Here is a 13,378-nt window from a genome sequence, read left to right as displayed (position 1 = left end):
GTAGATTCCATTCCATGACTGTGCCACCATGATTTTCCTGTCATGATGGGCCATAACCTCAACCTAGTATAGAAAGAACGAATATATATATATATATATATATATATATATATATATATATATATATATATATATATGAAAGAAAAAAAGAAACACAAAAACAAAGAAACGCTGCCATCATGATAAGATTCATTTGTTTGGGCTTATAGCCTATAGATTTATCAGATTACATCCTCTGTATATCTATAGTAAATAAACCTGCAGATAGAATGAAAACTATTTGCATACCATATTCTTGTTCTTTATCATAATGACACCATGGAAACCACGCTGTCCAGCAACCTGGAACCATCTCAGGTGGACTTTTCTGCAGCATCAACTTCTTCCCTAAGCAAATTTTGTGAATTGTTTTACCATGTTATTTACATGTTAGCAGGATATTTTCTTTTTATAGTTACTAAGTGAATTGCATGTTTGAGGGCCATATTTAAATATAAAAGACATCTGATGACTTTGCTATTTAGCTGAGATGGTTTCAGGAAATGAATACATTTCTAAAACCCTGGTTTTGTCATTTGTAAAATGACAAATATTCTTATGCTAACTCCTAGATTTATTTTAGATATGAATATGAGAATAAGTACAACTTGCATAGTCGGATATTTAGTAAAATTTCTGATTGTTAAAGCTGATGTCGGCATCGTTAAGAAGCAACATTTTCATTGTATAGAAAAACGTACATAAACTGTACAGATTCAATTTTCAATAACATGTCTCTTTCACCATACTTCTTGAGTGGCTGGAAGTCCCTTCAGCCACTCAGGGAATTTATGATTCAAGTGTAAAATGATGAGGGAAGTGATAGCTCTTTAACCTTCTCAAAGGATTCCACTAGTGTTACATATTTAAATATCTATCATGAGAGTGCCTGGGTGTGGGCAGTACCAATAACCCTCAGTTCCCTAATTTATTTATTCAGCCAAATCCTCCTTGAGTGCATACAGGGTAGAATGTCCTCCAAGTCGTTCAGATAGTCACTACCCCTTCGAAGCCTGTATTGTTACACATGTGGCAGATAGTGTACATTTACATGGCACTGAAGTTACCGTGACCACAATAAATGACAGCAACATTGCAAGAAAGGGGATAGACTTTACAGCTACAGAGGGGCTTAGTTCATCATGCCAGGCAGTGCAAATGAAGAAGTGAAGTTCATGGGAATAGTAATGTGGTAGATGAGATAGCACCAAAGCAGACAGGAGTAAGGACTGGCTGGGCACATCACTCAAGGTAATTCTCACAATGACTTTTGCCCACCAGTGAAGCAATAACTCCAAATTCTACATAATCCCCAAACAGAGCCTGAAGCAAATACATTTAACACCTGAGCCTCTAGGGGACATTTCAGGCTCAGGGTGTAGATTCTGCTACTGTCCCCCCAAAGGCTCTTGGCCACCCCATAATCCTAGTAAATTCAGTCTAATGTTAAGGAACCCCATGATCTTAAAAATTCTAATAGTGTTCTGGGTGTGGTGGCATGTGCCTTTAATTCTAGTACTCAGGAGGCACAGCCGAGAGGATCATTGTGAGTTCAAGGCCAAAAAGATCTACACAGTAAGTTCCAGGTCAACCAGGACAGCACTGAGAAACTTTGTCTCAAAAGTAATAACAATGAATTGCAACAGCATTAGAAAATCTAATACAAGGCAAAGTCATGGTTTTGAGCCTTTATGGAGCAATAGTTATAATAATAAAATTATATTCTTTCAGTATATAACAGAGACACATGCAACAAGTGGATGCCATAAAGCTCTTTTGTCAACTCAAATTGTGGCTACTTATCCTCTTGCCATGTCTACAATGGTTTCTGAGTAGGAGTGGTCTGAGATAGAACTGATACTTTGTAAACATTACATTCACCTGCATTCCTTTTCAAAACAAACTCCCAAATGAGTTTGCAGTCTTATACCCTAGGGAAATGGTTCTCAACCTTCCAGATGCTGCTACCCTTTAACATACCTTCTCATGAGGTGCCAGACCCCCAACCATAAAATTATTGCATTGCTACTTCGTAACTGTAATTTTGCTACTGTTATGACTCACAGTGTAGCTATCTGATATGAAGGAGATCTGCTAGTGATCCCTGCAGCGGTCACGACCCACATGTTGAAAACCGCTACCTAGAGCCTGCAATGAACAGAGCTTCTTTCCTCCCTGAAATGGCTTCAGGACGCATTTCCTGTTACTCCCGTATTTTGTCTCTTTTTAACGGTGCTTCACACTTAAAAAATCTTTGGCTTCTTTGTCTACCACTTTGAAAAAGCTCATTTTTAGTCAAAATGAGTGTTTCACAGATCTTTCTGCTTCACTCCTGGCTCCCAACTCTCACTGTATCCCTGGCTGATAGAAATGAGCAGTAGCCATGCCAGGGATAAGATGCTGTGCTGTCATAATATTTAATCTGCTAAGCTAATAAATTCATTCCATTTTGGTTCTTCCTCACTCTAAATTTTAAGACATGGGAATATAGAAACACAGATAGCTTACTCTAATAACAACGTCTATTCTCCTCTGAAACTTCACCTGCACGGTACTTACTCTCTGCATTTGCGTTGCCAAACCCATTGACTAAGCTTAGTCCCAGCAATGACCCCTCTCCTGGTACTAAGTTTATGCATTAGTTAATGGTATGTTACTGTTACAAAACACCTAACATAATAACTTCAAAAGAGGAATGATTTATTTTGACTCACAATTTCAAAGTACTTAGGCCTTTATTCCTTCTCAAACGTGCTAGACAAATCCTCATAGTAATGTGAACACATGACAGAAAGCGTGTGAGTGTATCACAATGGACAAGAAGATGATAGCAAGAGAGAAAGTAGTGCCTTCAAATCCACATTTCCAAGACCAATGGTCAATGACTAGAACTATCTCCTAAAGTTCCCATGGCCTCTAAAATTATGCCTGAAAGTTCTAGAACTTTCAAACATAAGCTTGTAGGAGATATCTCATATTTACACCACTGCAATAAATAAACAGAAATGTGTGATATTATCTCAGGTAGAACTGGTGAATAAAAATAGCTCAGAAGCATATCTGAAACAGAGCCAGGGAATCATGAGCACAGATTCAGAAAGTGAGATTCAGGAATAAAGCAAAGGCACTCGAGCATAAATTATAGCAATGTGTGAAGCAGAAATGAAAAGCGAGTTCAAATTAGATTATTTTTTCTAAGTGAGTTATTTTCTGGATTTGGTATCACTGCGTGAACAGTCTGGATTTGTGAGTGTGAATGAAAGCAGCAGAATGTTTTGAACAGCTTTTATGAGAATCAATTCTCTCTCACTCTTGTTCCCACTCCCCCTCCCCATCATGGTTTTTACACAGGGTCTCACTCTACATTCCAGAATGTCCTGAAACTCACTAGGAAGCAGGAGTTGGCCTCTTTTTGTTGAGGACATTTTGTTGTTGTTGTTGTTGTTTTCTGAAGCAGAAAAGGGGTATACTGCCACTTTATTTTCGTTCTTAGTTTTTATACCTTTTCGAAATATATGGCCTCTGTTGCAATTACCAGGTAGAACCATTATAGTAGGATAATTGATTACATGGTTTTCTAAACATTTCTACCTTCCACAAGTTGATAGTAAGCTTAAAGCAATTGTTGATGTCAATAAGGTTTAAGGAGTTACCACAGAATTGTTTACATGTCTTTCCATTAAGACTAATACCTGACTAAACATTCCCTATCTATTTTTTAGCTTCAAAGTTCATTATAAGTGGTTTTTGGTTGGTTTTTTGTTTGTTTGTTTGTTTATTTGTTTGTTTTAAGTTTTTTTGGTCTTTTGTTTGTTTGTTTGTTTGTTTTGATATTTTGAGCTTGGCTTGTTAAATCATAATGGTTCTTTTTCTTTGAACCTACCAGTGCTGAGATTCCAAGTGTGAGCCACCAACCCCAGCTGAGATTGTTTATGTTTTTTTAAAAATAAGTTAAATAAAATGAAAACAAAGAGCTAGGTCTGTGACCACTACAGAAAAAGTGGCTCTACAAGATGAAAGAGAATCAGAACAAGAGTTGCCCACAGAAGATATGACCCTGGTGACAGCTGAGTGTAGATTAATGGGTGACGAGATAGGTGAGCGTTTTCTGGCTTGGGTAGGACACCATTTTGTACAGGTGTGGCCATTTATCTTTAATGGAGATGCACATAGCAAAAAGAGTCCAGCATTTCTGAATTTAGATTAGCATAATTAAGTGTGAAACAATTGTGACAGAAAAAAAAACAATATTCAAAGCACAGTGGGTATTTAGAGAGGAAGACAAGGTGTGGAGCAAAAGATGGCGGTGGCAAAAGAGTCGTTTTTCCCACACAGAAATCATTTGACTGAAGCCTATTATAGCACACTTTATTGATTTAGATTGAGACGTGCACGGAAAGAAATATCTCAGACACTTTAACTCTTGCGTATGGAATTTTTCTTTTCTACAAAGCCATTCATTGTGAGAGTCAGTTTATCTTTACTGGTGTTCTTTCCAGTTATTCTGATCGACCAGTTATTCCATTTCAGGGGTTGCCTGCAAGTCGGGTGAGGTATCGAGTGGACAATGTGCAGTTTCCGTACCCAGCCAGTATTTTTGATGTAGAGGAAGATTCCGGAAGAGTGATAACCCGAGTCAATCTTAATGAAGAGCCTACAACAATTTTTAAGGTCAGTGTGCCATTTTCTTTGTGACATCTATCTGGAGTTCAACCCTGAGCGTTCTGCTTAACAGTTGTCAATATGCTTTTTTTTTTCTTTTGTTTTTCTCCTCTTTAATTTTTAAAAATTATTTCTCCTAGAAATTTAGAGAGACTACTTTAAAATAAAAAAAAATCACCTAGTATTTTACCTGTTTGGCATAAATAGACACTACTATTTGATCTTACAATAGAGTCTGTCTTTCAATAATCATAGTATTCACTCTGTATTCAATTATACACTGTCCATACCGATAAACACAATTTATTATTCTAATGTCTACATATCGTTCTGCTGTGCAACTAAACCATTATACTTTTCTTTGTATTTCTAGTGCCACAATAATAGATAGCTAGGCTGCTACTGTGTTTTTATAGCAAGTAATTCTATTGTCCTAAAACTACTTGTGTGAATCCCATCTTATGCCGGCTCACAAGCATAGGAAGCAAATCATGCTCTTAGAAATTTTGGGAAAAAATATCCATTAATCTACACCGAGTTACTTTGTATTAAGAAGCTATATGCAGCTTTAACATCTTCAAAGCCTACTTTTAATGATGGTCCTTAAATGTCTTCATCCATCACCCACCAGAGGTAGTGGAAAGAAAAGGCTTTTATGATATGGGGGAAGTAGACCTATACAGAAATGGTTCTCTAGAGTAAATCTCATCTGCATTGTCAGGAAATCAGCAGTTTAGGTCACAGGTCGTCAGCCGCAGCTCAAACCACTTGCAAACATTTTATGGATCTACCAGTAGTCCAGTTCAGTAATGTCGAGATAGCAGCGGCAACAGGACCTAGCAGGAATATCCAGGCCTCAGTCGAATTGGCATGAGTCAACAGGAGGAATTAAGACCACCTGGAGCACCAGGAGAAGTTCTCGGCTGTGCCTCTCTCGACAAAGCAAAGATCAGCTAAGACTGGAGACTAGGAAGCCTTGCACAGCTAGCTCTGCAAGCAAGCTCCCCTTGCTTTGAGTCCTATTTTTACTCTCTCCAAAAATCATGTGTCCTCCATCGGTCTTGCCTCACCATGTGTTTTGTCTCAGCACGTGAGACTGTTTTAGCAACACGCCATGTAAGTCTGTCTCAGCTGACATCATTCTGCCAATCAGCCCGTGTCCTTAGAAACAGCAAGAAGCCCCGGCATATCACCAAAAGGTTTTTGGTGCTTTTTTCCTCTATAGAGTCACAACAAATGGTGCTCAACTACACAATGTAAGGTAGACCAATATATGCATGTCATTAGCAAAGAATCCTTCATCACTCATGCTTTCACATGCTTGGTTTAGCAAAGCATCCTTTCACCTGTGTCTGCTTCAGCAAAACATTCCTTCATGAGTCTGTCTTGGTGAAAGTTTTTCACCTGTGTCCACTTCAGGAAAAGATTCTTCATGTGTTTGCCCCAGCAAAACACGATCTGATACAATTGACTTTAAAGAACCTTTGAGTTTCCACCTCAGCTATAATTTTCACGAGAATATACACCTCTGTGATAATGTTTGAAATGTTTTAACATAAATATTAGAACACTTCTTTGTTACGGTTAGTGAAAGGACCAATTAACATTGCACTAATAATGCATAGATGTTACCTCACAGGACTAAAATTTCTCTCAGTTTATGTATTTGAATAATTCTCTCTGTGTACTATGTTATCTTGGCTCTATTTGGGCTAATTGTTTTTAAGAGATTATGTGACAAAGTGTTAAACTATACAGACTGCTAATCTTATTCTCTAGAGAGAAACACTCTGCTCTTTAAAGTGTGAGAAAACTCATTGAAAAATTAATTTCTCTTTATAAGTAAGCTAATTATCTTTTTTTTGCTGCTGATACCACGGGATTTAACACCTTTTAAGTAAGTGTGTTGGTACTATAAAAGTATATATTATTTGCTTTTAGGCAGCGTTGAATATAGAAAACCATTTAAAATTACATGGATAAAGCATCATCCATATAACCTATTAGAAGTTGGTTTTTCTTAATAGAGTTAGTAACTCATTTGATGACACTACCTAGCAGGATGTTTGTGATGATTAAGAGAGAATGGGGTATATTCTAACACAATATCTCTTTCCTTGAAAGGGAGAGGGGAAATGGTCACCTCCTCTCACAAGTGAAACCAAGATCAAAATAGCAAAATCTTTGATGCTGTCCCATTCTCTCCTGTTTATAATCCATATGCGGATCCTGTCACTTTTTTAGCTGGTGGTTGTGGCTTTTGATGATGGCGAGCCTGTGATGTCCAGCAGTGCCACTGTGAGAATTCTTGTCTTACATCCTGGAGAGATCCCACGTTTCACCCAAGAGGAATACAGGTATGAATTTCTATCAGGTTTTCAAACACAGAGCTTTAGTGTGCTTTTAAGGCACCGTCGGAACCGATCTGAGTTTACCAGTGATGTCGGTTTTCCTATTCTCACTTGATTTTAAAATTAGAATGAAACCTTTAAAGATTTACCATAATGGACAAAGAGTTTAGTATGAAGTACTTCAGCAATGCTTCAGTGAACACCTGATCCATTATAAATCATAAAGGAGCTTTGTGGAAGTATAATCGTATAGTTCTAAGTCATTAATGAACCCAGTGGTGAAAAACAGATTTTTTTAGTTTCCATTGTTGCCAGTACAATGTGACCTCCACCTCTGATGTATGATCTACAGCAACATTTCCCAAGTAAGTCATCTGGTGTGTCTCTTAATACTATGCTATATATTGTAGCAAGGACACCTTCAACTCATCAAGTGACAGGAAAATAATTCAGAATAACCAATGAACTGAGACAGTCTAGGGAAAGTTGGCAAGTGTTAGAAAATGTCTCGGAGGTCAGAAGCTTCTTGCATTTACTCTTGTGCTGGCACCAAGTGACTGGCTGTGGTTTTGATCTCCAAGTTACCTTTTTCATTAATTCACTCTCAGTTGAGTTTTTAATCCATGACTCAGACCTGGTATGAAACTCTAATTCATGAAGCAAAATATTTTCATTTTTAAAATGTAATATTAAACGGGACACTTAGAAATGAAAGCTAAATGAACATGCCCTAGAATTCCTTTCTCAGAGGTCATGGCTGTCCAAGATTCTTTGAGGCACGAGCATGATCCGGCTAAGATTCCTGTCCTGTCTTATCTTAGAGATACCAGAATGCTATGTCTTCACATCGGAAAAAAAAATCAACTCTTTGTGAACTCTCCTTATATGGCACAAATGTTTATGTGCACATATATGATGTGTATATATATATATGTATATGTATATATATATATATATATATATATATATGTATATGGTTTATAATTCTGTTACCATCAGAAATGTCTACCATTCTTGACCTTTACTCCGTATTATGATCTACCTTCTAGTTTGTCTCAAGGGAGACTAGATAGCTAAAATATCCTGGAACCCAGTGTCAGCTCCCTCATCTCTTGTTTTTTGTTTGTTTCTTTGTTTTTGTTTTTTATTTGTTTGTTTTGTTATAACTAAAACAGCTGACCATTTTATTTTCACGTTTCACAACGTAAATGAAAACTGCCCCTTTTGTATCACTTCTTCCTCCAAAAGTATTCTCTCTGTTACGGAGGAAGTTCGTTGCCATGCATCTAGTAAACACTCAGGCTCAGCACCAAGATCTCCTGATGAAATAGAACAAGAAATACAAAACGGTAAGAGCGCTTCTGCTCTTGTCTGGCTGGGCCTCGTCAGCACCATCATAGAGCAGGTGGGAGGTCTCATCATTGGAGGTCCAGGCGTCATGGGCATGTGGCCTCCCATGGGTGGTCTCATCCCAGGAGCTAGTCCCATGGGCATCATCCCAAGAGGAGGGGGGCCCATCTTGGCATCATGGGAGGGCCTCCCATGTGGGGTGCAGGCATCATACTAGGCCAAGGAAGACCCGGGAGACTGGTGGGAGGTGGGATCATGGCCCCTGCAGGCAGAGGAGCAGAGGATGGAGCTGAAGGGATTTTTCCTTGTTGAAATGCAGCCGTTGTTTTGTCAGTCAGGCTCTGGGCCTGCTCTTCCATCCATTTCTGGTAATAGTCTTTCACATTCTCTTTGTGTTTCTGGCTACTGCAGTGTGTCTTCCTCACAGACGGGGAATCGTGGGTAAGATATGTATCATAGTAGTCATAATAAAACTTAGGTATGATGCTCACAGGCCATTGGCTACCCAGGTCCCTCCCTCATCTCTTGTTAATACTGATGGTGATACTGATTAATAAATAGGAAACAGCTGTCCTTATTTGGGTAAGTAATCTCTACATTACCTTCAGGACAGTTGAAAGATGGTAAACATCCTCATTATAAACACACAATCAGGAAGCAACTAGACAATACAGCAATTTTAGTTTCAAAATATTTTCTATAAGGTGAGTACTGCAAGAAGCTCATGTCCCTGGAGTAGAAACAAATGGATCAGTGGCAAACACAGTATAGCATGAAAACACAGGAGGAGATGGTGGCACCATCGTGCTGCGGAAGCAAGGTGTGTAGATGTAAAATCAAGTCTGTACACCCATATCTGACTGAGCGGACTTGAAGGTAGTGTAGGAATTATCCATCACAGTACCGAAAGATGTTCAACACCTGGGATTCAGTATCTACCTCAGTTTAAGAGGGATGATGAAATCTCCACTGGGTTCCAGAGCACTTAAGTAATTCAGCCTCTTCCGAGACAAATTGGAAGTTGGAAGATGATAATGATTCGGGCTCAAGATCCAAAGAGATCTCCCATGACAGTGTCGTTCATCATTCTTTAAAATCTGCATTTTAGTGCTTTATAGTTTTCAGTAACTCCTTAAGAGTTTGAAGCTATAAGCAAGGGCAGAGGTGCTGGGAAGTGAAAGAAATAAGGATAGATCTGGAAACATATGCCAGAAGAAAACTTTGTCTTTATAATACCATAGTTTAAAATCAACTTCCACGATACATCTCCCGGAAAATCCTCCAAAGCAAACACGCTACCTGTACTCTAAACTATATGTGAAAAAAATTTTTTAAATCCACATAAAATTTAATGTGATCACAAGTCCATTTCCCCATCATGCCCGTCACTGCTGTCCCTCTCACTTGGCTCTTCTGGGATGCTTTGTCTCTGGGTTGCTATGGGCACAGTTTTCTGTTCCTGGAGAGATTTGCCTGATGATTTTCTTTGGGTGTTTCAAACACCAAGATGACAAATTCATGTGGTACTTTTTGCTAGTTTTATGTTGACTTGATACAGGCTAGAGTCACGTGGGAAGAAGGAACCTCAATTGAGAAAATGTCCCCATGCTCTAAGTTAGCCTGTGCGGTTTTACTTAATTAGTAATGATGGGTGAGAACCCAGCCTACTGTGGGTGGGGTCATAAGCTAAGTAAGCCATGAGGAGCAAGCCAGTAAGCAGCACCTCTCCATAGCCCGTGCATCAGCTCCTGCCTCCAGATTCCTGCCCTGTCTGAATCTATGCTTTGACTTCCCTTGATGATGGTCTGTGATGGGAACTGTGAGCTGAAATAAACCCTTTTCTTCTGGGGTTGTTTATGGTCATGGTATTTAATCACAGCAATAGAAACCCCAACTAAGACATTATATTTTCCCCTTCTTTGCGGGTACCCTCACAGCAATGAAGTTCTAGTAAATGAAATTCCCACCTTTCTTCTCCTTACTGTTTACCTTAATTCTAGTCCATCCTGGAAAAGTCTAAGAGGGAAAAAGAACAACAAACAAATGATAGCTGGTAAGAGAGCAACATTTCCCCTTTAGTAAGCTCAGAACATCCTGCCTTTCTTCTGGGCCCCAGATTGGGCTTGCCTTATTCCCTGTTAGTACAGGTATGCCTTAGATTCTCAGAGGAACATGCTGATCCTTGTCTTCTTCATTTAAAACCTTCAGGCTTTGAGGACAAGGTCATGACAAGAATCTGGCCATTGTTCATTTGGCTTTCTTTTGTATATGTCCTTGTTCAATACCAACTTTGAAAAAACACAAATGTTGTGCTCAATAAATAATTTAGCATTTCCTACTGTGTCTGAATATAAGCACCAACTACAGATAGATTCTATTAATAAAATTGTGAACCTAGAGAACAAAAAAAATGCCAATTATCTGGTACTGTAATTACAAGAAGTCACAACATCTATACGAGGGTTCTGGCCTTCAAGAAATTTCCAACAGCTACAGACTCTCTGGTTCTGTCAATTCTTTGTTATTCTGAATCAGAAAGTAGATATGACACTTTCATAATTTATTGTTTCTGGATAGAATCCTACATAAGAATCAGTGAAATGGGTTGAGTGGAATTCAGTACCGAAAACAATGGCTTGGCTTTCTAACAGAACTCAGAAAATCTGGAAAACAAAAACAGTCATAGTAAATATGAGCAGAAGTCATTTCTTTCATGATTGAGGCCAGTATCTAGGGTTGGAGTCCAGGGTCCTTTTGTTGAAAAAAATTTGTTCCCAACAAAGGATCAGATTTAAAGATGAACTCTTCCTTTGTCTCAAGAATTTAACCTGAGTTCTTGATAATCATGGCACCATCTCCCACTGACCCTACTGTTTTGTGTCTACTGAAACTTCCCCTTACATTACTCAGTCTCCCAAGAGGGAAACTCAGAGACACAAATGGCTGAGTGATTAAAAGCCACACACTTGTCCCATATGTCGATCCGTAGTGAGTACATATTTGTTCATGGCAGCCAGAAAGTGAAGATTTGAGGAAGCGGGTACCCAGGGACCTTCCACTTTCATCTTTAATTCTGTTTAGCTCAGAGCCTATGGGATAGCACCAACCACTACCAAGACAGTAATTACTCTCCAATTCACACCTAGAAGTATGCGTTCCTCATCTCCCAGGACACTTCAATCTAACCAAGTTTGAACATAGGATGATGTAATACACCAACGTGACATATCTGACCTCTATCCTCATCTGCCTTATTCTACTTTTCCCTAAAACAAAGCTTTTAAAGAGCTAGAAGAACTTCATTGCTGAAACACTTCCTGTCCTCAAAATTTTTCCAAATTATATCTTTGTTTTAATTATGTCTCCCCCCGACCCGTTTGCAATGTATAAAGTTCAAGTAATACCACCTACATTGAGTGCCACAAATTATTCATGATTTCTCACAGTTTGCCTTGCATTTAAAAGTAGAATCACATTCTAAAAAGTTATTCTCAAACTTTTCTCATGTCATAGTTGGCTCAGACCATACAGATTGCCTACTGGACCCGATAACATATTATTTGGTTTAACTGAAATCCTTGCTACAAGGTTAAATATGCTAGGAGGGTTTATTGTTGTTGTAATTTTCATTTTTGTGTGTTCTCTGTATATGTTTATGATAGAGGGTCCACATGTGTCACTGTGTGTATGTTCGTGAAGTCACTTCTTTGTGGGCTTGGGGATCAAACTCAAGTCCCCAGGATTGCAAAGGCAAACACTTTTACCCGTTGAGCCATCTCACTGGCCTCAGTCATCTAAATTGCTCACTTGTAAAGAGCTTATACCCCTTTCAATCTTGGAACCAATGTGAAAGTTAGGGAGTTGTTCATACATCAATACTTCAGTAACCGGATTCATTTTCTTAAACTGTTTCTGATCTATTCTTAGAACCTTTGTCCATTTCATTATCGCCTCCCTCTACCAAGTAGTATGATGAAAACTGAGTTAAAAATCCTGTGTGAGAGAGTATGGTGTGATATTCTATACTATCCATTATTAGTAGTAATCCTGACAAGGTTTGGGCAGTTTAGGAATGAATACTCCATGTAACTGGTCTTGTTATTAATATGTAATATACACGTAAATTAATATGTACTAAGTCCAACTCACTCACTTTTAATATGCAAGCATATAAGGCCAACTTTGATGTTGAAAGTTTATGTTAATAACCATTAAATCTCTTGCTCTTTATTTTTCTTAAAACTTTTCCAAACTAATCATAAATACCTTGAAATTATTAAAAATTATTCTAAATATTTTATTTATTGTTCATTTATATATTTATTATGACTTCACAAACATAAACACACTGACACATGTGGACCCACCATCATAAAAATAAAGACAGAATAAATAAATAATGAGAATTACAAAGTAAATATTCATTGCAAATGACCAAGGTGAGACTTAAAAGCAACAGTTTCTTTAGAGGGAACTCCCACGTGAGAGATCCCATGAACTGGGATCAGGCTTGGGGACCGCAACAGAAAGGTATGCTATGAGCCCAAGTTGAGAAGAGATAGGCAAAACACCCCAACATTCCAGACTTTATTGTGTCATTAAAATGAACACCATCTCACTTAAGTGTGTGACTATGTGACAATCAGGTCATCTGTTGATTATGTTTCAAACCACCTGGTTATGTGTCTCTGCTGTCCTCATCTTTAATTGAAGTCTAATGAGAGACAGACATCTTTTACACAAATACCACAGAAGATTCCACAGTGTGGTACTAAAAGTGTAGTCCACCTATACCTCCTGTGGCCACAGCATCAAGACGCAACCTAAAACACAGCTCATCCACGCTCGATAAGAGGGCTTCCATTTTTCATTGTCCAGCATCTCTTAGAAAGTTATTACATTGTCATAGAAAATACATTTAGCATGCTTTTCTGTTGACCTAGGCAACAATACTATAAACTTGATCATAGTTAAGG

At 38.3% G+C, this 13,378-nt stretch overlaps 1 protein-coding gene across 1 annotated transcript in view; it reads left to right on the top strand.

Moving 5' to 3' along the window:
- Pcdh15 (protocadherin related 15) overlaps nt 1-13,378 on the top strand; it is a 537,968-nt gene that overhangs the window by 381,885 nt on the left and 142,705 nt on the right. The window contains exons 20-21 of the mRNA XM_028773900.1: nt 4,570-4,710; nt 6,946-7,058. Of these exons, the coding sequence (XP_028629733.1) occupies nt 4,570-4,710; nt 6,946-7,058 (254 nt within the window). The remainder of the gene's footprint in view (nt 1-4,569; nt 4,711-6,945; nt 7,059-13,378) is intronic.

The sequence above is a fragment of the Grammomys surdaster genome, unplaced genomic scaffold, assembly GCF_004785775.1.
Source record: "Grammomys surdaster isolate TR1022 unplaced genomic scaffold, NIH_TR_1.0 237, whole genome shotgun sequence".
Classification (NCBI taxonomy): Eukaryota; Metazoa; Chordata; class Mammalia; order Rodentia; family Muridae; genus Grammomys; species Grammomys surdaster.
Note: the sequence above shows the minus strand (reverse complement) of the source record. Positions and strands in the feature narration are given on the sequence as shown.